Source organism: Leopardus geoffroyi, chromosome D2 (assembly GCF_018350155.1).
Source record: "Leopardus geoffroyi isolate Oge1 chromosome D2, O.geoffroyi_Oge1_pat1.0, whole genome shotgun sequence".
In the NCBI taxonomy this organism is placed as follows: Eukaryota; Metazoa; Chordata; class Mammalia; order Carnivora; family Felidae; genus Leopardus; species Leopardus geoffroyi.
The window spans coordinates 55675740-55698283 of NC_059334.1; the positions used below are offsets into that span (position 1 = coordinate 55675740).

Consider the following 22544-nt stretch of genomic DNA (forward strand, 5'->3'; position numbering starts at 1 on the left):
ACTTCTAGTTAATTCACTGCCTTCCATTTTTTTTTTAAAGCTTTAAAAATTTTAATTTAGTAGCTTTTTTAATTTAGTAGCTACCTTTCTTCTGAGACTCATCCCATGTGTGTCTGGCCTAACACGTGCAGGGCTTTTCCCTTCTCAAAAGAGAGAATTCTCTAATCAAATATTCAGATGAAAGTTGAGTGGAAAGCCTCCAGTTCTTGAAGGCTACCCTTTTTGAATCAAAACAGTTAGCTGATAACTTAGAGCTGATTTTTCATTACTGTTAAGTAAATAGGCTCTTTTAAAAACCTGTGAAAGATATGGATAACATATCTGTCCATTATCTTTAATTCACATTTTCACTAAAAAGCACTGACGGTGTAGATGTTTATTTTAAAGTGAGCTGAAATTGTTAAGCATAACTTCAAAAACCTTAAGGAATCTTGGCTCTAATCCTCTTCTTAGCAACAGTTAGTTTTGCTCTAACACTGGAAAAATAGTTTCACTAGGGGGACTGGGTTTCAGAGTGGAAAAATCTCTGAGGAGACACGTATTCTAACAAAGAAAGAAACTCCACTTCAGAAATTTTAGGTACTGGCCATGATCACATAGCTAGTTAGTAGCGGTTCCTGTCTTTTCAGTAAAAGCCAGTGTAGTCCCAAAAATAAATAAAAACGTTGAAAAAAAAAAAAGCTAGTGTACCTTGTGCTTATTTTAATTTTTCTAGGCATTAGTGTTAGTTACAACTTTACAGAAGAATCATCAAAAAGCAGCTCTCTAGGGTAGCTGTCTATGAGATCCCCATTAAACTTTGAGAGAACCTGTAAGGAAGATTACGCAACTGAATGTGAAAATTGCACCATCCAGCGGCAAAATTATTGAACAGTGGACAGACCCAGTCTGAGGCCTGAAAATAGATCTTATCAAGTCCAGGTTCAGAGAGTCACCCTCTAAGTACACCAACTTAATATATCGTAATATATCACATCATATATAACTTAATATATCACACCAAAAAGCTGTCTTCTTTGATGGTCTCTAAAGACACCAGTGTTTTGCTCTAATATTATCAAAGTGTGTCCTGTACTTTTAAAAAAGATTGTCATCTGCTTCTACATCTTTCCTTAGGTCCCGGAATCTCAAGATATGCTCAAAGATTAAACGAAATAGATGCTTATCTGACCGAATGCATGGAAAGAGCCAGTCAAGTGATTCCAAAGTCCCAGCACCAAGGGACGCCTGTTTACCTGGGAGCTACGGCAGGCATGCGGTTGCTCAGGTATAGCAACAGGTGGGGACAAAGAGGGCTGGGGGTTAGGCTTGGCATTGTGAGAGCCTCTGAAGTTATGGGATGGTGCCACACCTCCCTAACACCCCAAATTTAGATATCCTGAATGGCAACACTTTAGAAAGAAGATCTCAGGGAGTGGGTAAAACTCCCAAATTCTTAGTATGTGTAATGGTGGGAGTTTAAAGTATGATTTTAAAAAGTCCTCTTGCCCGTCTGCCCCCAGAGAATTCAAGGGGGCAGGGGCACAAAGAGAGAAATGTTGAGCCTCTGCACTCTGGGATTTGAGACTACCAATTTAGCTATCCAATATCTGGGAGGAGGAAGACCAGAGGAGACCCACAGAGGTCCCAAGACACAAATAGTCACAACTAGCACATCTTCATTGGTCACCACTGAGTACCCGTGTGCGTTATCTTTTGTTCGTTCATTCATTCATTCAGCATGTTTTGCCTGCCTACTCTGTCCTGGGACATGAAAGTAGGTGACTCAGCTCTCAAGGAGATCAGAGTTTCAATACAGGCAATCAGTTCTTCAACAGAGGAGTGTTCAGAGCTGCTGTGGGAGCACATTTGGCCCTGCCCAGAATGGAAGGAGGAAACACAGGAACTGATTCATGAAGGACAAGCTGGAGGGTGGGGGAAGGGCACATTAAAGGCAGAGAAGATGTCACACATTCTATTACCTATGTTTCTCCAACATCTGTTATGTGGCGGATACTGTTCTAAGTGCTGGGGACACAGCAGTGAAGAGGACAGAGTCCCTGCCTTCCTGAAGCTTGCGTTCTAACAGAAGTGCAAATATAGGGATGAGTGAGAGACCAGGGCATATTCAGAGGACCATAAATAGTTCTGCATTGATAGAACATAGACTGCATATAGTAAAATAATAATAAAAACAATAGTAATAATAGCTATGAAGCAGCTTGTATTTGTTGAGCCATTACTATGTTAGTGCTGTGCTTTAATTTAATCATTATAACTCTTTGAGGAGGTATTATTGGCTATTCTTAGCCAGATAAGGGAGCTGTGGCATACACGTGTAGAGTAACGCACCCAAATTCACACACGTGGTAAGTGGGAGGATCAGGATTCTAAGTGGAATTCTGAAGAGGCAGGGTCCAACGCATGAAGTGCCTTGTGGGCCACACTGGGAGTTTGGTGTTCATCTGGGAGATAATGGGTAGCCATTACAGGATGGTACACAAATGACGACACTGGAAGAGAGGTGGATTGGGAGGGAGGAGAACTGGGGATGAGGTGTGAAGCTATTCAGATGAGTGATGAGAGGATTCAGCTGTGGTTGGAAGACAGCATTCTCTGACCTAGAGGCTTTCAACATTGTGTAGTCTAGATCTCAGAAGCAGATGTATCCCATCTTCGTTATGACAACCCTGGAAGTTTCCTTCTTTAGGTCTCAATGTCTCAAACAGACCCAAGAACTGAGATTCAATGTGAATAAGATTTTTTTTTTCCCAGTCTGGCTCCAATGGAGGTTTGGTATCTGTCCCAGGACATTTGCCACCTGGTGTCTACTACAGCCCTAATTAAAAACCTCAAGCAGAGCCTGACTCTGGAACTAGCTAGAAGCCACCAGCAATGGCTAATGTAGCATTCGTCATCTATAGGTGTGGTGATAACCAATATCCAGCCATCACCGCCCCCCAAATTAAAATTACTTTGATAATATCTTGGAGCCAGGGAGCAACAACAAAAAATGGTATTTTAGGAAGAGCAGTCTATGTAGGGACTGGAAGGATTTGGATTTGGAGGTGGGGGGGGGGGGGCAAAAGACTAGTTCTGCCTCACCCAAAAGGAGGGCTCCTCAGACAGCTGTGTGTGTGGATCTCTATCTCTGTTTCTTCCAGCAAGTTATGGTTCGCTTCCTAGGAGTGTTGCTGGAAGCTCTGACTGAAATGAGTACCTGTAGTTATTCAACAAAACCGGTAAATTCAGCTCTTCTTTGTGCAGGATGGAAAATGAACAGTTGGCAGACAAAGTCCTGAGTGTGGTGACCAAGAGCCTCAACAACTACCACTTTGACTTCCATGGTGCTAGAATCATCACTGGCCAAGAGGAAGGTGCCTATGGCTGGATTACTATCAACTATCTGCTGGGAAAATTCACTCAGGTGATTATCTCACAGCACCCAAGGGAGGTAGCTCCCAGGAGGTCAGTGCCATTGCTATCTCAGGCAGGATTTGGATCGGTAGCCAGAATGAATGATGGATGAATGGATGAAGTAATTTATCCCCACAATTGCAAGGGTCACCAGCGGTATTCTGATGAATTTTAGTATAAGAACGTTTCCTCTTGGAGGATGAGGAAATCACACTTTCACCTTAGGGAGACAGAGAGGAAGTAAAAAATCTATCATTAAAAATAAAAATAGCAAATATTTGCCTAGTGCTGTGTGTCTTGTGCTGTGCTAAGCACTTTCCATGTACTGTCTGATTCCATCTTCAGAACAATATGAGGAATTCCCTCATTTAGGAGTCTCAAATTGAGGCCTAGAGAAGGTAATTATTCTGTTCCAGGTCACATAGCTAATGAGCAAATGAGTGGAGACTTGAACTTGAGTCTTTTCAGCCCACATTCCTTGTTCATAAACACTGGCTATGCCACTTCTATGTTGCTGCAGTCTGAGCTCTATCTTCAAAGTCCCTTAACCTGCTGTTGATCTTATCCAGATTCAGGAGCCTTCAGTGACCTTTGTGTCACCTTATGCCCCCTTTTCTTCACCTTAGAAAGTCCCTGAGTCCAAGATATAGTGTGAAACAAAGGTGTCCAGAAACTGCTACCACTGATGACTGTACTCTCTTTCAGAAATTGAGTTGGCTCAACCTGAAGCCAAATGGAGGCAATTCTCAGGAAACCTATGGAGCTTTAGACCTTGGGGGAGCCTCTACACAAATCACTTTTGTGCCCCAAAACGAGAGGATTGAGTCTCCAAGCAACGCTCTGCACTTTCGCCTCTATGGCAAGGACTACAGCGTGTACACGCACAGCTTCTTATGCTATGGGAAGGATCAAGCGCTCAGGCAGAAACTGGCCAAGGACATTCAGGCAAGTTTAACTGAATCCAGACCCACCCTCCCCACATCTGGGCCACCAGCCCCCACATCCTGTTGTTGTCTCTTTCTACTTCAGTAATTGGTCTGAACTTGGTTACTATACTTTCCAAACCTTTTCAAACAGGATATCTAACTACATCTGGTCGACCCCTGTGAATCGTCTCATCCAGACATCACCTCCTGTGTTTGTTTACTGCACTGTCTCCAAGGACACAACTCAAATCCTTTCTTGGCAAATAATTTCTCACCCCTGTGGGCTTGACAGTGAAAACTACATGCTAGAGTATTGTTGGGGGATTGTGCAATTTATAAGCTCTTTAGCACTTTTTAGTCTCCATTTCCAACAAACTGCAGAAAACAGGGCTGTTAGAAACAACCTGGAGAGAAGGAGAAAAACACTCAGGGAAAACAGAATTTATCCATCAACACTTCAGGTCTTTTCCCCAGACGCTTTTTGTTTCTTGAAGACAAGAAAAGTTAAACACACTCAAAATCATGTGAGTACCAGGCACACCCTGACACACACAGCAAGGATGTCACATCCAGCTGAGTCTTGTCTCCCCTGAAAGGGCAACCAGTTCCCTGCTCTCCTCCAAAGCTCTCACTCTGGTTCTCAGAAGCACTGTCAATAAGGCACCTCCCATTGGAATAGGAGCTACTGAGAGATACCTACTGAGCCCCAAGGCTCTACTAAGCCTTTTTTCATACCAGCCCCCTTTCTTCTCTTGAACATACTGAGGTGTGGGTTAAAAGTCATTTTGGTACTCCTGGCTTAAATGCTCTAAGGCATTTTCAGCTGTTGGAGCTTCTGATTTTTTGCTTGAAAGTGGGGATGGGGTGTGGGCAGACTCCTCCTGGAGAACTACCCCAGCTTGGACTTGTGAGAGCCTTGAGAGTTTTCCTTGTGAATCTTTCATTTGTACTAAGCACTAGGGGACATTCCAAAATAATGGCATTTCTTCCAGCTTGAACTCTATTAGCTTTCTATGAATAGTGAAAGTTCATTTACATCTGATACCACTTCTGGTGCCTATTATACAAATCTGACTATTCCTAGGGCGAAAAAGGCATGGCAAGGGTATATTGAAGCCAATGCTAACATATTGTAAAATTCCTACACATAAATGAAGGCAGAGTGGTGCTTTTGTACCCAACATATTTGCACATGATGTCTTCGTGTGATTTTTCCATTCAGGTTACAAATGGAATCCTCAGGGACCCATGCTTTCACCCTGGATATGAAATAGTAATGAATGTAAGTGAACTTTACAGTGGCCCCTGCACCAAGAGATTTGAGATGACTCTTCCATTCGATCAGTTTCAAATCCAAGGCACTGGAAACTATCAACAATGCCATGAAAGCATCCTTGAACTCTTCAACACTAGTTACTGCCCTTACTCCCACTGTTCCTTCAATGGCATTTTCTTGCCACCACTTCACGGGGATTTTGGGGTAAGTTGTAAAATAATAAGGTATATTGATTAGGATGATTTGGGTTGCAAGTTATAGAGTATATGTCTACATGGTGTTTAAGTAATAGGATTTATTTTTCTCTCATATGATAATAAGCCTTGAAGTAGATAATTCTGGGTTAAGTCTTTGTTTTAACGATGTTAGGACTTGGATCAGCTTTCTTACTATCTTCTTGGCCTTTTTTGTGGTGCTAAGATGGCAGCTTCTGTTTCATATGCAAAACTAAAGCAGGGGAGGAGGAAGTTTCTCTTGCATACATTTCTGTCCAATTTTGCAGAAGTGCCAACAACTGTCTTTTCAGATGCCATTGGCCAGAATTTGATGAAATACACACTTCTAACCCATCTGTGAACAAGGGGGAATGGATTACCATGTTTGGTTTAGACTAATCATTGTTCATCCTTGGAAGTAGAGAGTCTTTCTTACACATAGTGTGTTCCTCTACATGGGTAAAATCAGGAATCTGTAAGCCAGAAGAACGAGCTGGCTGATGGATAGGCACACCCATTGGGATCTGCCATAGGTGGCTTCATGAATGTCAAAAGAAGGAGAGGTAGCAGTTAGATGTCTTGGCTAAAGGTTTTCCTCTATAAACTCAAGTAGAAACTTAGGAAATCCCAAGGAAATATTGAAGATAGCATCATTTATACTACATTTTGATCAGCTGGGGGACTAGTTGAATCCAAGCTCCAAATTCCTTTTTAATTACTCTAGAATAAGACAAAATATTTGAGCAGAGGTAGAAGAGGTGCTGCTTGAACTACTCATAATTCAGATTTCATATTTTGGTCCTGGAGACCAAGCATTATAATCATAGTTTAGTAATAGATTGCAAAATTAGCTACCATCAATTAAGACCAATTATTAACTAATTACTTAATTACTTAAGATATCACTCATAGAAAAAAAAGGACTTTTATCTGCCTTCACACTCTTTCTCCCTTTCCCAGAAAACAGATCAGCATATGAGTAGAGAGGTTCAACTCTCCTATGGGACCCCTGCAGGAGAGCTTCACCCAAGGTCTCCTGGCTCAGCCCAATGTTACAGAAAGAGCTCCCTGGATAGAGCACAGGCCCTGTAGTAAGAGTACCTGCTTTAAATTCTGGATTTGCCACTTGTCAACTATATGAGCTCTTCATTCCCATGGACTCTGGGAAAACAATAATGGGTGGTACCATGGATCCAGGCTTACCTTACCCATGGCCCAGACCATAGTTCCTCCTCCCCTCAAGGTTCCTGAGGGAAATAACATGCAAGAACAATGCCTGGCAGAGTAAGGCTTGGTGATTAGTTAGCTCCGAACCTAAATTTGTTACCAACTAGAACCTCACCTGGATGCCCTATAGCTAGCTGAACTGGCACTGGCAGCCCATATTGGACTTTTCTGAGCCAACGCAGTTGCCTTGGATCTAACTGCTGGAAGATAAAAGAGGGGGACACAAAAAGGAGGAAGGCAGCGAGGGGTGCTGGGGACAGCCAAGGGCCCTTTCCATTCCAGTCACTGATAGGAAGTACATCTGGAGGAAAAGAAATGTACTATTGTGTACTGACTTTTTAACTTTTCTGAAAGTTTCACCTCCAGGGAAATATAGCCCAATTCTTGTCTTCAAGCATGAGCAAACCCTTTCTACTTGAGGGTGGTGGTGGTGGAATTTCTTGCCTTTGAATGTGATTCTTCCAACCAGGTAGGGAGAAGCGGAGTTGAAGGGGTAGAGGAGACTTGAGTTCCCCTTGGATGCCTTTTTGTTTGGTCTCTTTGTCCCTCGCTGAAGTTGTTCTTACAGCCTTCTGAACCTCTACTTGGCAGTCTCCTTAGATTAGTTCATTGTTTTCCTCTGAATAAGATCTTTTTTCTCTGAATATAGCCCTTAAGGTCAGCACTGTACCTGTACCTATTCCTGCTTTGGCAGTTTCTGTTACAGAACTTTTTTTTCCCCCTCTGTAATTTCTCCCTAAAGCCTAAAAAAAACTTTTTTGGTCTGCTTCCTCACTTATAAAATGGGGACAGAATTACCTGTCTCCTTGCTAGTTGTGTGTGATAAGCCAGACAAGTGGTGGTGGACTAGTAAATGTCTAACAACCAGCTCTCTGGGGATGGAGGGGCTAAATTGTGGCATTTGCCAGTTTACATGGTAGTACTCCTACCATGGCCCATTTTAATCACCATAATATCAACTGGCCCAAAAACTCTTGAAATTTTAACAATTAGCTCTTGTGAGTGGATAAGAGCCACCTCCAGCATATCACCACCAGTAGCAGAAAGCTAACGTACCCTAGCACCATGTGGGCCCTTAGTAAGGTTAGCCCTTTGTCCTAATGGTCCTCACCCTCGGCTGTTATACCTGCAGAAGTTCCCACTGCCAAGTTCTTCATCTGGAAGCATAACTATTTGCAACACAAAAATCCAGTTGCATTCCAATTATTTCCAGGACCAATTAGCCTGGGTATTCTCAAGCCACAGAGAATTTGCAGGGAGGGAATGTTTGCCACAATTACATTCAGTGCTGGTGATTTAATTCTTACTCTTTAAATAGGGTATTAAAAAACTGTCGATGTTGTTTTTCTCAGTTTGACTACATTGGTTGCTAGACAGAATCCAATTTGTAGGCAAATCAGAAACACCAAAAAGGAAAAGGGAACATCTGTAGAGAATTATTTATGAGGTAATTTAGAAAAAATTTTTAAAGATCACATTGTATCATTTATATAAACAAGAAAGAATGTAAAACAAATTCAAGAGGGAACTGGAATTAAAGAACATTAAACACTTGTTTGTTTCCATATGTATACATATACTTGTGGGGGGGGTGCGTGCGTGTATGTGTATGTGTGTGTGTGTGTGTGTGTGTGTGTGTGTGTGTATTTAGCTCTGAGCTTCTGAGTAGCCAAGGGGAAAAATAAGACATAGCAAGATACATAGTTTTCATTATACCCAGCATACTGGGTCCCAGGACAAAGCAGAGCTATTCCACAATTGATTCCCAAGGATATTTTATAAAGGAGATTTCATTAGACAATGTCTTTGACCATATTTTTTTTAACTGCAATTTCTTATAGCAACTATAAGCTAGAGGCATAATATTAAAAAGCCAACTCAGTCATAGCAATTCTGTAATGGACTGAGGCAGTAGGTCTTTGATAGATACTCAGCTTGATAGAAGGGAAGAATTCAGAGTAGCTGGAAAAGGGGGAGACATGTATCTTTCAAGTCCTCTTCCATAAATATCTAAGCTGGAAACTGGAAGATGGGGAGCTGACCTTTTGAGACTATATGTTCTCTAAAGATGGCCTAGAATGTTACTATTCTCAGTTGCTGTTTAAATATGGGCCCACAGGTTATAGACACCAATCAATTAAAGGTTTATAAAGTAAGGCTAATTCCTAACATGGAGATTAAGAAGCTGATCACAGATTTTGACCTCAGTAGTACAGGCCATCCCCCTTAGTACCTAAAGGCAAAGTCAGGAATTCCTAGAACTAAGTCAGCATTTCCCTTAATAATTGCCTTTAGGTCCATTCTGGCAACAGAATGTTTATCTGATGTATGGAGTCTCCTAAATCATACCCCAAGAACAGAATCAGAATGATTTTTTTTCTTCCAGACTTTTAAAGAGTCATCTACCACAGCCATAGGAAGAAACTTGGTGATGTATCCTTGAACCATCTGATTTTGAGCAGTGTATCCTCATGAGGTATTAAAAGAAGAAGGTGGTTTTGTCATTCAGTATAGTTCTTGGGATTATGAATAGAAGCATTCTTTAAAAAAAAAAACTTTTAAAATGTTTATTCATTTTTGAGAGACAGAGACATAGTGTGAGTTGGGGAGGGGCAGAGAGAGAGAGAGAGGGAGACACAGAATCTGAAGCAGGCTCCGGGCTCCGAGCTGTCAGCACAGAGCCTGATGCATGCAGGGCTTGAACTCACAAACCAGGAGATCATGACCTGAGCTGAAGTCGGACACTCAACTGACTGAGCCACCCAGGCGCCTCCCCAAATGGAAGCATTCTGAATAGGATTAAGATTACTTTTTAATTACATAATATAAATAAATAAAGGAAAAAATACTCACCCTAAACGTTATCATCCCATCCCATCTCATCAGCACTTAATTTTTGTGAGTTCAATTCCAATGCATGTTTGTATAAACAATATTCCAACCTAGAAGAGACTTTTCCAAGGGATGTAAGAGGCCAGCTTAGATATTAAAACTCACCTGAGTGGGTTTCTGAAGAGCATATACAGCCAGGAAAACTATCAGTTAGGCCTTGACACATGAAGACTTTCAGAAAAGATTGACAGATATATAAAATGAGAAAACAAGTATGAATTTGAGTATGAATGGTTCCTGAGCAGAAGAGAAATAGATGACCTTATTCTGGAGCACAACTGCCCAAGAAAGAAAGATGAATAAACATATTCCCAGCTCAAACAGCAAGCAGGATTTGCCCCTGATTCTAAGACTTGATCTCTATTGTGGCTACAGAGAAATAGTAATTTCTATAGTCTATTTCTATACGGAATATAAAAATAACATTATGATCTGAAAAAAAAATTTTTAAATATGTAATGGAGATGACCTCATCAGGATGCAGGAGACTGAAGGGGAAGGACGCAGAAAGAGAAGCTGGTCAAACATCTAGAGCCAAGATGAAAAGCTAAGACAGGTGTTTCTCATAATGATCCATAAACAGATTCTGACAGTCACATTCAGGTGCATGTTAACAAGGCTTTTCTTCCTTAAGGAATATCAAAACCAGACTGCGGATCGGGTCCAGCCAGGACACCTAAACTATGAGCAGTTTGCTGAAGGCGTCCCGCAGGGATAAAACATTAAGGAAGCTAACTCTTTATCTTCCCAGTTCCTGTGGACGTAGATGTGGCTGAGGAGATTAGGGCTGAGAGAGTTTAAAACATTACTTCAAATTTGATTCAGGTATTTGTAATAGAAGGGCATATTTGTATTTATTTTATTTTCTATTCCTTATATAATGGCATTATTTCACAGTTGCATATTGCTTACTTGATTCTCTTTTGAGAGAGGACTCTGAATCATAACCTGCACAGTCAGGTCAACAGCTGGCAGCAAAATATAAGGGTTGTCTAGACCAGCCATGTGTATGTGTGTGTGTGTGTGTGTGTGTGTGTGTGTGTGTGTTAAAATGTACATAATAGAAAATTACCATTTTAACTACTTTCAAGAGTACAATTCTGTGGAATTAAGTACATTTACGTTGTGCATCCATCACCATCATCTACCTCTAAAACTTTTTTGTCTTCCCAAAAACAAACTCCACTCATTGAACAAAACACTAATTCCCCACTCTTCTTTCCCCTCTGCTCCTGACAATCACCATTCTGCTTTTAACTGCTCTGAATTTGACTATTCCAGGTACCTCGTATAAGTGGAATCCTGTATTTGTCTTTATGTGACTGGTTTATTTCACTTAGCATAATGTCTTCAACAGACCCATCATTCTTAACTCTTCAGGGGATCACAAGACTCTTTGGAGAATGTGTTGAAAGCTAAGGATCTTCTAAGCAGAAAAATGGGTGCTCAAATTTTGCATACAGTCTAAAAGATATCATGGTTCCTTGAGATGGACCTTTGAGCCCCACATTAAGAACTCTTAATCTAGAACAAAAGGTACCTAGAAGCCAAAGATTAAAGTAGAACCACAAGCCCAAGCAGGGCAGTGGCTTGGAATGAATGTCACACAAGTGTTAGAGGTGAGTCTGTTTAGATGGATGGGAAGCAAATGTAGACACATGTGCCAGAGACAGATGATCCTGAAACTGATGCTATGCCTGCCTCTAAAAGGCTTCCTGTCAGGGCAGAGCAAACCTAATATCTAGTAATACAAGCAGGTCAGCCACACTAGAGAAGCGAGTTTACATGTGTAGTCAGGTGAGAACAAGGAGGGTAGGAGAACATGTCAAGTGGTCAGTTTGGGAAGGAATCTTGAGACTAAACTGTAATACTTGTTCCTTCTGTGACTACAAATACTTCATTTAATCTTTATTCCAAAGTACTATCAATAGGTTTTTCATTGGATCTTTGGAAAATGATTTGACAAGCCCCCTTCCTTCCTTTATAGACAAATTTGGCTTTGGGTTAATTTTCTGGATTTGTTTCCCTGGAAACGTGATAAAGATGGGAGTGCCAGTTATATTACTAGGCAACAGTTCTTATGAAAAAAAAAAAATGACCCCTGAAACAAATTGCATCTGTACTGGAAAAAATTAGAAAATGAACAATACCTACTCTATGGACTTCTCTAATCTGAATAAAGGCTCTGTATATGTGGAGTATGTAACAAAAGGCTTTATTTTTATGGCACTTATTTATTGTCCATCATACCATCTGCTACTTGTTTGGGTTGTGCTGTCTTCCACTAGAGGGCAGGGATTTTCATCTATTTCCATCACTGCTTGGAACATAGTTGTTATTCAATAAATAGTTGTTGAATGAATGAATGAATGAATGAATGATATGCAGCCAAAAGTCAAGGAAGAGGTGGAATGAAAAAAAAAAGGCTATTGAATTTGCCAATTAGGAGAGATTTTAAGGAGCATAGTTTCAGAAGACATGTCAAAGTAAACAGAAAGCTCCCTGCGAGATGTTCCAAAGTTGGGGGAGCAGGGAGGAGGGTTGGTAATTGATATCACAAAAACAAGAAGAAACTTGAGAGAAGATAGACGCTGCACTGAAACCAGCTAAGTTAAATTGAACAGGAATACATGTATTGCATTTTTGTATAGATTAAAAGTTGTACAAAATTTGGCTGGCTGGCATGGGCATGGTCTTTATAGGTTGACATGTCAGTCTCCCCCACTGTGGGGAAGAAGGGAAGGATGGTATACTTTTTATCTTTTTATTTCTAGGCCTGCCAGAATGCCTGGAATATTGTATATTTCAGTAAGAGCACTTTAGTATTTGGAATATTCTAGGGAGATGACCAGCATGCACAGAATGGAGGTGGAAAAGCATGTAGCATGTTCAGAGACCTATAAGTACTTCAATTTGTTTCCATGTGGGCAGGCAGGAGACTTGCCTCTAGTATTCCAAAAGTTTTCCCCCAAGCTTAAAGATAGCGTTTTGATCATTAGATGCCTTTGTCTGAGGTTTATGATCTGTAAACTCAGTTGTGTATAGTACAGGAAAATGATGGTAATTTTAGGAAGATTAAAGATGAAGATATGGTTCAGGGGTTTGGAAAGAAATAATTCCAGGCTTTGGAGGAAATGAATAACCCTGTTTGAGGGGCTTATAAAGTACCATTTTTGGGACTCAAAGAAAATAGAGCATATTTTAAGCTTTAGGGAAAAATTATCTCCTACAGTTATAAAGTGTTAAGAGTCTTTTTGAAAGAAGATCTCATAAGATCTGTATAGATATTTTAAAATTTTAGGTCTGACATACTTGCAGTAAAGTGTGTACATTTTAAGGCCATAGCCTGATAGTTTTTAAGGACTACACCTGTGAGTCCATCATCTAGATGAAGATATAGAACATTCCCAGCATCCTAAAAGGTTCCATTATCCACTCTCCCAGTTGACACACTCCCTCTAAAGATACTTACTAGCCTGATTTCTATCCGGATAGATTAGTGTTGCTAATTCTTGGAATCGTAGTATGTATTCTTTTTTGTCACACTTCTTTCACTCAGTATTGTCTGAGATTTATCTATGTTGTTGCATGTAACAGTAGTTCATTCTTTCATTGCAATGTGGTATTCCTTTGCATGAATACACTAAAACTGGGGTGCCTGGGTGGTTCAGTCAGTTAGGCACCTGACTTCAGCTCAGGTCATGATCTCAGGGTTCATGAGTTCAAGCCCCGAACTGGGCTCTCTGCTGTCAGTTCAGAGCCTGCTTTGGGTCCTCTGTCTCCCCTTTTCTCTGCCCCTCCCCCCCTCAAAAAATGAATAAACATTTTTCAAAAATACACTAACATTTATCTATTCATTCTATAGTTAATGGACATTTAAGTTGTTTCCAGTTTGGGGATATTATGTACCACTTTATGAACACTCTTTTAGTGCATATTTCTACTCACAAAATATATTTACCTTATGACCAAACATTTTGCCCTCAGGAAATTCTCTCAATGCAAAGGTTCAAAGATGTAAGTATATTGTGGCATTATTTATAATAGTGAAATATTAGAAAGCCTAAATACTCATGAATAGGAGATTAAGTAAATTATGATATAGCTATACATAGTAACCTTTTATAGTCATTTACATGGGTAAGGTAAAATCTACAGGGAAATTTGCCCATGATGTATTATTATCAAGTGGAATGAAGTAGGATTATAAAACAATGTGTCTAGTATGATAACATCTAGGTTAAAAATATATACATATATTTTAATATTTTACATATATATTTGCTGCAGGGATTAAGCAGCAAAATTGTTAAAATTGTTTAAATTGTTTAAATTGTTAAAATTGTTTCTCTCTAGGGAATGGTTAGATGAAGGGAAACTTTTATTTACTTTTTATTTTTTTAATGTTTATTTTTTAGAGAGAGAGAGAGAGACAGAGTGTGAGCGGAGGAGGGGCAGAGAGAGAGAGACACAGAATTGGAAGCAAGCTCCAGGCTCTGAGCTGTCAGCACAGAGCCCAATGCAGGGCTCAAACTCATGAGTGGTGAGATCATGACCTGAGCCGAAGTAGGATGCTTAACCCACTGAGCCACCCAGGCACCCCAAGGAAACTTTTATTTTTAACTTGTAATAATTAAATTCTATACGACAAACATGTGTTACTTTCTAATAAGCCAGAATTCTTAAGACATATGTATTTTGAAGGGAAAGAAATGAAGAGGGTAACTTTTATATATTGAAAAATAAGTAAGAGTAGGATTGAGATACTAAGGGAGGTTTCTGTAGTTCAGGCAACAATCTTCAAGAGTCTATGGCATGCAGAGCTTTGGGGGTAGGTGGTGGCATAGACCAGGAGTTCCTGCCGACAAACTATGTATCCCACTGAAGACTCAATATTTTGCATTATCTGCCTACTCAAATTTTCTATTTGTTAATGTTTTTCACAATAATTTACTTATCTAAAAAGCAAATGTCATGCCTTAGCAAAAGCAAGAGAGTTTTTAGATGCTTAACTCATTAAGCCTTTTGCTGGTAGAATGAGCTCTAGGGGTAATTTCGGAAAGTCTTCTGAAATGTAACAACTTAAGGAAATATTAATTATAAAAATTAAGACATGCTTATTAAAAAATCAAACTATACAAAAAGCTTAAAGATCCAACTATATGTTCCACAAGAAACTCACTTTAGACTTAGGAAACTCGCATAGGCCAAAAGTGAAGTGATGGAAAAAGATATTCCATGCAAGTGCCAACCAAAAGAAAGCAAGGGTGGCCATACTTAACCAGACAAAATATATTTTAAGTCAAAATTTTTCACAAGAGTCCAAGAAGGATATTATATAATGATAAAGGGCCAATTCACCAGGAAGATACATTAATTATAACTATGTATATACCCCAAATCAGAGCACCTGAGTCTTTAAAGCAAACATTGATAGAACTGATGGGAGGAAGAGACAGCAATATTATAATTGTAGGAGAGTGCATGAGCAGGGGAGAGGGGCAGAGGGAGAGAGAGAATCTCAAGCAGGCTCCATGCTCAGCATGGAGTCCTATGTGAGGCTTGGTCCCACGACCCTGGGATCATGACCTGAGCCAAAAGCAAGAGTCAGATGCTCAACTGACTGGGCCACCCAGGCACCCCAGTGCCTCACTTTCAATAACAGATAGAACAACAGCAACTTGAACCACTCCATAGACCAATAGACCTAACAGGCAAATACAAAACATTCCACCCAAGGGCAGCAGAATATATATTCTTCTCAAGTGCACATGGAACATTCTCTAAGATAGATCACATCTTAAGTCACAAAATAAATCTCAATGAATTTAAGAAGACTGATATTATACCAGGTATCTTTTCTTTCTTTCTTTCTTTTTTCTTTTTATAAAGTTTATTTATTTTTGAGAGACAGAGAGCACAAGCAGGGGAGGGGCAGAGAGAGAGACACAGAATCTGAAGCAGGCTCCAGGCTCTGCGCTCTGAGCACAGAGCCTGATGCAGGGCTAAAACCCACGAACTGCGAGATCATGACCTGAGCCAAAGTCAGATGCTTAACCAACTGAGCCGCCCAGGTGCCCCACCAGGTATAAAATTCCCCACAATGGAATAAAACTATAAATCTATAGCATAAGGACACTGGAAAATTCACAAGTATGTGGAAATTAAATAACACACTTTTGAACAACCAAAATCCTCAACAAAATACTAGTAGACTGAATTCAACAGTACATGAAAGGCTCATACACCATGACTAAGTGGGATTTATCCCTGGGATGCAATGATGGTTCCACATACAAAAATCAACTGGTGTGATATACCATATTAACAGAATTAAGGATGAAAACCCACATGATCAGCTCAATAGATACAGAAACAGTGCAGAGCCTGCGAGAACTCACAAATGGTGAGATCATGACCTGAGCTGAAACCAACTAAGTGCCCCAATACACAGTTTTTTAAAGATGGGATTTTTAAAACCTGTTCCTCTCTCCTCTTCTCCTCTCTCAACGTTCTTTCTCCCTGACTCTTCCATTAAAATTATAGAGAAAATTAGTTACCCGGTAGCTCAGAAATGCACATCAGCAGCAAAGCAGCAGCAACAAAATGATACCTCTTTCAGGAAGGAAGCAGCTCTGGGGGCAGGAATATCACTTGGTTCGTCAGTTTACTCAACAGAGATTTCCAGGCACCTTCACTACGGGTTCAGCCTTCTGGAGAGTGAGTCAGTGTCCCCCTGTGTTGGACACAGTGCAAAACTGCATTTTCTGTTGCAGGCATTTTCAGCTTATTACTATGTGATGGAGTTTTTAAACTTTACATCAGAGGAAACCCCTACTCAGGAAAAGGTGATCGACAGTATGGAAAAGTTCTGCTCTCAGCCTTGGAAAGAGGTAAGTGACTAGAAATAGCAGCTTTCAGTATTGCCCCATGCCCTTGACGTCACAGAGGATGTAAGTCTGTTCTTTAAGTCCTGCTAACCTGACCAAGATCCAGCAAACATGTTAGAAAGGCCCAGAGGGTGCTCTTAGGTAGGAGTGAGTGCATCAGCCATTTCTTGATTACTGGACACACAATGGCTTAAACAAACATGGTCTTACTTTTCTCACCTAATACCAAGTCTGGCAGTTGGCAGCTGCTGGTATGGGGTCAGCAGTTGACTCTATCTAAGCCATTACTTCTTCAATTCTGGTTTTGGTTTCGTTTGGTTTGGTTTTAGTTTATTTATTTATTTTGAGAGAGAGAGCACGAGCAGGAGAGGGGCAGAGAGAAGGAGAGAGAGAGAGAGAGAGAGAGAGAGAGAGAGAGAGAGAACCCCAAGCAGGCTCCACACTGCCAGGACAGAGCCCGAAGTGGGGCTCAAACCCACGAACCATGAGATCATGACCTGAGACAAGATCAAGAGTAGGATGCTGAACCGATGAGCCACCCAGGCGCCCCTTCAATTCTCTTGTTATGCCTATCTTCTCATGGACACAAGTTGTGGCTTCAGAGATCACAGTTACGTTCAAGGTCAGAAGGGTAGAGCCAGATACATCTATTCCATTTTTCAAGAAACTATAAGCTATCCTAGAAGCTTCTGAGAAGTCTTTCTCTTACTTGTTAGCCAGGACTGGCTGGGAAAGCAGGGTGCAGGATATTAGGACGGGCTTAGAGCCTTAGCTCCAGTGTGAGGTACTCCCTGGACTGGGCATGTTGTTGCACATTCCCCTTCCCAGCCCCCAGTCAGAGTTGTATGAGCAAGGAAGACAGGGAATTCACAGAATCTGCTACAAATGCCGTTGTGTTAAGACCCTTTCTCCACTGCCCAGGTCCAAGGTATCTCCTACTTATTCATAAATTTGAAGCACAAATTTTTTCTTGTCTGAAGCACTGAGTCATTCAAAATCTAGTACTTCTTTTTTTTTTTAGTGTTTGTTTATTTTTGAGACAGAGAGAGACAGAGCATGAACCGGGGAGGGTCAGAGAGAGAGAGGGAGACACAGAATCTGAAGCAGGCTCCAGGCTCTGAGCTGTCAGCACAGAGCCCGATGCGGGGCTCGAACTCACAGACCGTGAGATCATGACCTGAGCCGAAGTCGGACGCTTAACTGACTGAGCCACCCAGGCACCCCCAAAATCTAGTACTTCTTGATGAAAGTTTCCAGGGAGGAGAGAGGTATGGGGTCTACTCTAATCAAAAAAGATCATCTAGGGGTAGGTCAAAACAACAGCTGTTTTAAGTTGACAGGGTTGCAAATGTGAATGGTGCTTTCATTCTGAAGAGGTGTAATTAATTAAAAATGGGTGCTCTTCTCCTTGGCACTGACCAGAAAAGGAAGGAAGATTGTGCAAGAGGCTCGGACTTCTCCCTCATATTCTGTCTGAGTTAGAACAGGAAGGAAGGGTATTCAGAGCTTTCTGAAAGAGCCCCTCAAAATACCTCAGCACTTTACAGCTAACAAAACACTCAGGGGAGCACGTATTACTATCTCATAGAACCCAGTGGAGGAAAAGCTTCCATAACAGACCCTAAACTGTGAGCCCCTGCATCCGCTAAAGGAGTGCAGCCCCCTCCTAAGGCCCTCTGGAGAGGCCAGCGCTCAGGCCTGGCTGGGCTGGGCCTTTCTCCTCAATTGCTCAGCTCCGATGGTGAAAAGAGGGCCATGGAGAGGTGTCTGTTGTACATGTGTGATATTTCCTTCACTTCACTTCCAGCTGAAGACATATTTTGGTGATGTGAAGGAGAAGTACCTGAGTGAATATTGCTTTTCTGGAGCCTATATCCTCTCTCTCCTTCTGAATGGCTATCATTTCACAGCTGATTCCTGGAAGAATATTCATTTCATGGGCAAGGTAATTTGGGTACTTGCTGGGTTGTGGGCTGATTGGGTGACTGAGGCAGCCTTGGGCTTGAAAGAGGTAGGAGTCAGCCTGTTAAGTTTGGCCTGGTGTCCTGTTCTACCATTCACCTGTAACCCAAGCTGACATTTTATGTCAGGCCCTCCTATGTTGACCGGCCAGTTGAGGATAACCTATCTAAGGAGCACTACCTGTACAGAATCCTTTCTGCTCATATAACAGTGACTAATTCCTTATAAAACAAACAGTGAGATATTAAAGTAATGTAACAGAATTTCAGTAGCCTCATTGATTCTGTTTGCTGACCTCAACATCCATCCCAAAGGCCATCATCCCAAATGATTATCCCAGATCATCCCAAATGATTATCATGGCTTCTCATCAGGGCTCATCAAGATTGACTAAATTGAAAGCTTAGTGTAAAGAAGGAGATGAGTGACTGTGAATGGGGGTCTTTGCTTAGAAGTCAGGTTAGCGTCAGCCTTACAGAAGCAGCCTCACGGCTGTGCTTTACCAGAGCGCCACCTGCAGGTATCCAGGCATAGAGAAACATTTACACTGATGGGCAACTCTACCTTTTCGACCCATACCCACTAATGGCAAAACACAATACTCCCTTTATTAAATATGGTGACTTCAAGCAAAGCAAAGCATTGAAGCACAGGGCTGTAGCAGCCTTAAGAATACTGTTTTCACTATTCTCTTGTCAATGTTGACCTTGCTAATTCAAATGCAAATCTTTTCCTTGTTTTAATATCCTGGTCTGTCTTTCATTTTGTCACAATTTATTTTGTCTCTCTGAAGGATGTGTTTATGTCAAATTTATGAGTGATTTCTATTCTTTGAACTTCGGTGAATGAGCTAATATGTCTAAACCCCAGGTGGTAACTTCTCTAACTCTGAGCCTTCCTTGACCCTGCCCCCGCCCTTCCGCCCCCATAAAGGGAAGTCAGATAAGGTTCCTGTCCCCCACCAAGAGAAGTGGACCTTTTACAAATTATTCTCAGCACTGGTAAAGGTTTGGGGAGAGGAGCATTTCCACATGGAAACTGGTTGGAATGTGAATTGGCACAACCTTTCGGGAGACTGTTTTGGCAATATGTGCTAAGAGCCTTAAAATACACACATCATTTTATCCAATTACTCCATTTCTAGGATTTATAAATAATTGGATAAAGTGAGTAAAAGTAAACATATAAGGCGGTTCATGCCAGTGATGATGCCTTGAGACATGAGCTATACAGTTTAATTACATGTTCTGTATGAAAAAAACATGCACAGAGAAGACTTGGGAGGCCGCAGCACAAAAAGGTAATAGCAGCAACTTCTGAGTGATCAAATATAGGAAGTTTTAGTTTTCCTTTTTAGGATTTTCTGTACAACCTCATTTTCCCACCATGACCATGCACAACTCATGTAATAAAAACATTTTCAAAATTATTTATTATTCATAGACTATCTGTATTCCAGTATGTTTTGAGGTGACTGGAAAATATCCAAGATGGCAGGCCCAGGGCGTGTTTTTATCTTTAATAAGAATCCTTTCTCATGCATATGTCCAGTCTTCCAACTTTCACAAAGTAACACAGACTTGCTGGGATTATTCCCCAGTCTTTCCTCTTTGAATCATAAAGATGTCCTGGTTACATATGGATGAAGTTCCTGGGCCTGACATAGATGGTAAAGACCAGAAACAGTCTTTATTCTCTTATCTTTTGACCAGAGAACTTTGTAAGTTCTTCTTGGCAGAAGCAGGAGAATTGAGCAGTTATTCACCAAATTCCCTTCTGAATTTCAGGAATATAACAGTGAGGCTCCCCAACTCACTTTAATCACATGCTCTGGCTCCATTTTCCCCACAACCATATTCCCAGCTTAGAATGTAAACACGATCCATTAAGAGTACTGGACACGGCCCTCTCCACCTGCTGTTGCTCAGTGTTATGGATGGGATTGTGTGAAAGCTCATCTAACCCTCTGGCCAGAAACAACAGCCTTTCCCCCACTTTGCAGATCCACAGCAGCAGTGTCGGATGGACTCTGGGCTACATGCTGAACCTGACCAACATGATCCCCGCTGAGGAGCCGCTGTCCACACCTCTCTCCCACTCCACATATGTCTTCCTCATGGTCCTCTTCTCCCTGATCCTGGTTGCAGTGGCCATCATAGGCTTGTTTATCTTTCACAAGCCTTCGTATTTCTGGAAAGACATGGTATAGCAGGAGCAGCTGAAATCTGCTGGCTGGAGTGAGAAAAAAACTTGCCCAGGGAGCATTTTCCTCCACAGTGGTGTTCAAAGTCATCCCTCCTTGCTCACCAAGGCCAGTCTTGACCAGCACAGAGCTTCCCTGGCTTTTGCTGCTGCCTTTCCATGGGAGGTATTCACCACCACCTGCCTCAAGGACTACCCTGCAGACGTTGTCTCTTTTGTGAGTCCTTCCCATCTCCCCTTTTCTCTTTTGTACTCTGTGCTTGTGTAGGTCTGGAAGACCTGCTGCCTTTCATGATCTTAGCTCTATAAAAGAACAATCCTGACTTTGTCCTGAAGAACTGAGGGTCCTGCGTCCTGCGCTGGGAAGCTGCGCTGGCTAAAAGAAGAATCTCAGGAACGGGTTCAGCTGTACTCACAAAGACCCTTTCTTTCTCCTGTTGCCCATTTATTAAGAACGCCATACAATGCCTCTGGAGAGGGCAAACACACATCTCATTCCCAGCCTGCTGTTTGCACAGGAGAATTTTCCAGACGAGACAAATATGTGCTAGAGCCAAAGAGTCTCGCAAGGGAATTTATGTGCTTGTGTAATTAATACAATACTTGAGCCAATCCAAAACAGGGATGTAGATGAGTTACATGTTCCTCGGTGATGCCAAAATGCTACAGAACAGGACCCCCAGACTAGAGACTTTTTTTAAAAGCTGATGTGACATATAAGCATTCAGATATAAGGGCATACTACATGGTAGGTAAACATGTCAGGAAGAAAAATACAATTACTATGAAGAATTTGGAAAATGCAGCCTTCAGTATATCTATTGGGCTTTTATTTTTATTGTAATAAAAATACATATAACATGGAGTTCACCATTTTAATGTGTACAATTCAATTGCATTTAGCATATTCACAGTGTTGTGCAACCATCACCACTATCTAATTCCAGAATATTCTGCCCACCCAGAAATTAGCTGGAGACAAGACCACCCCTGGGTGGGTTCAAACCATCAACCTTCTAGTTAATAGCCAAATATGCTAATCAATTGCACCACAAGATGCCCACTGAGTTTTAAAGCCACTCCAGGCCTTACTGTCACAGGGTTTAATTTAGTGAGAGCTACAGCATGCCTTTTCACTGCCATGGCATTTACTCATCAAAGTGTGCCAGGAACCAGGTCTGAAAGTGTTGTTGCCACTCCTGTCACACAAAAATGGGATCTCTTTACTTATTCCATGGACTATTTTGTGGGAGAAGCAGCAGCTATGGACCTTGTCACATAAACGTGAAGAGACCCTGTACCTTCTTCCTTTAATGACTGCTATAAGAGTTACCTGTTGAGTAGCGTGGAGTGGTGATGTGTTACTCTGACGTTGTCCCAAGCTCCCATCTCTGGATCTGGGGACGACTGTTGAGCTGATGCAGGGAGGAGGTGGGGTGGGGGAGGAAAAGCTTTCCCACAAACTGGAAGCCAAATGCCCTTATATCTCTTGGATAACTAAGTCATTTTTTTTACAACATCCAGGTGAATACAAGCTTAATAAAACTGAGAACAGGAA

The 22544-nt window shown here is 41.3% G+C and overlaps 1 protein-coding gene across 6 annotated transcripts in view; it reads left to right on the forward strand.

Moving 5' to 3' along the window:
* ENTPD1 (ectonucleoside triphosphate diphosphohydrolase 1) overlaps positions 1–22544 on the forward strand; it is an 89775-nt gene extending 67231 nt beyond the window's left edge. For 3 of the 6 annotated variants that reach the window (XM_045438359.1, XM_045438360.1, XM_045438364.1), the window contains exons 4-10: positions 1117–1267; positions 3247–3406; positions 4102–4341; positions 5545–5802; positions 16709–16825; positions 18630–18767; positions 20787–22544. In XM_045438359.1, coding sequence (XP_045294315.1) covers positions 1117–1267; positions 3247–3406; positions 4102–4341; positions 5545–5802; positions 16709–16825; positions 18630–18767; positions 20787–20993 — 1271 coding nt within the window. In that variant the 3' untranslated portion in view covers positions 20994–22544. Of the gene's footprint in view, positions 1–1116; positions 1268–3246; positions 3407–4101; positions 4342–5544; positions 5803–6773; positions 6950–16708; positions 16826–18629; positions 18768–20786 lie in introns of those variants that run through there. The other 3 variants (XM_045438363.1, XM_045438361.1, XM_045438362.1) reach the window with 2 other exon arrangements.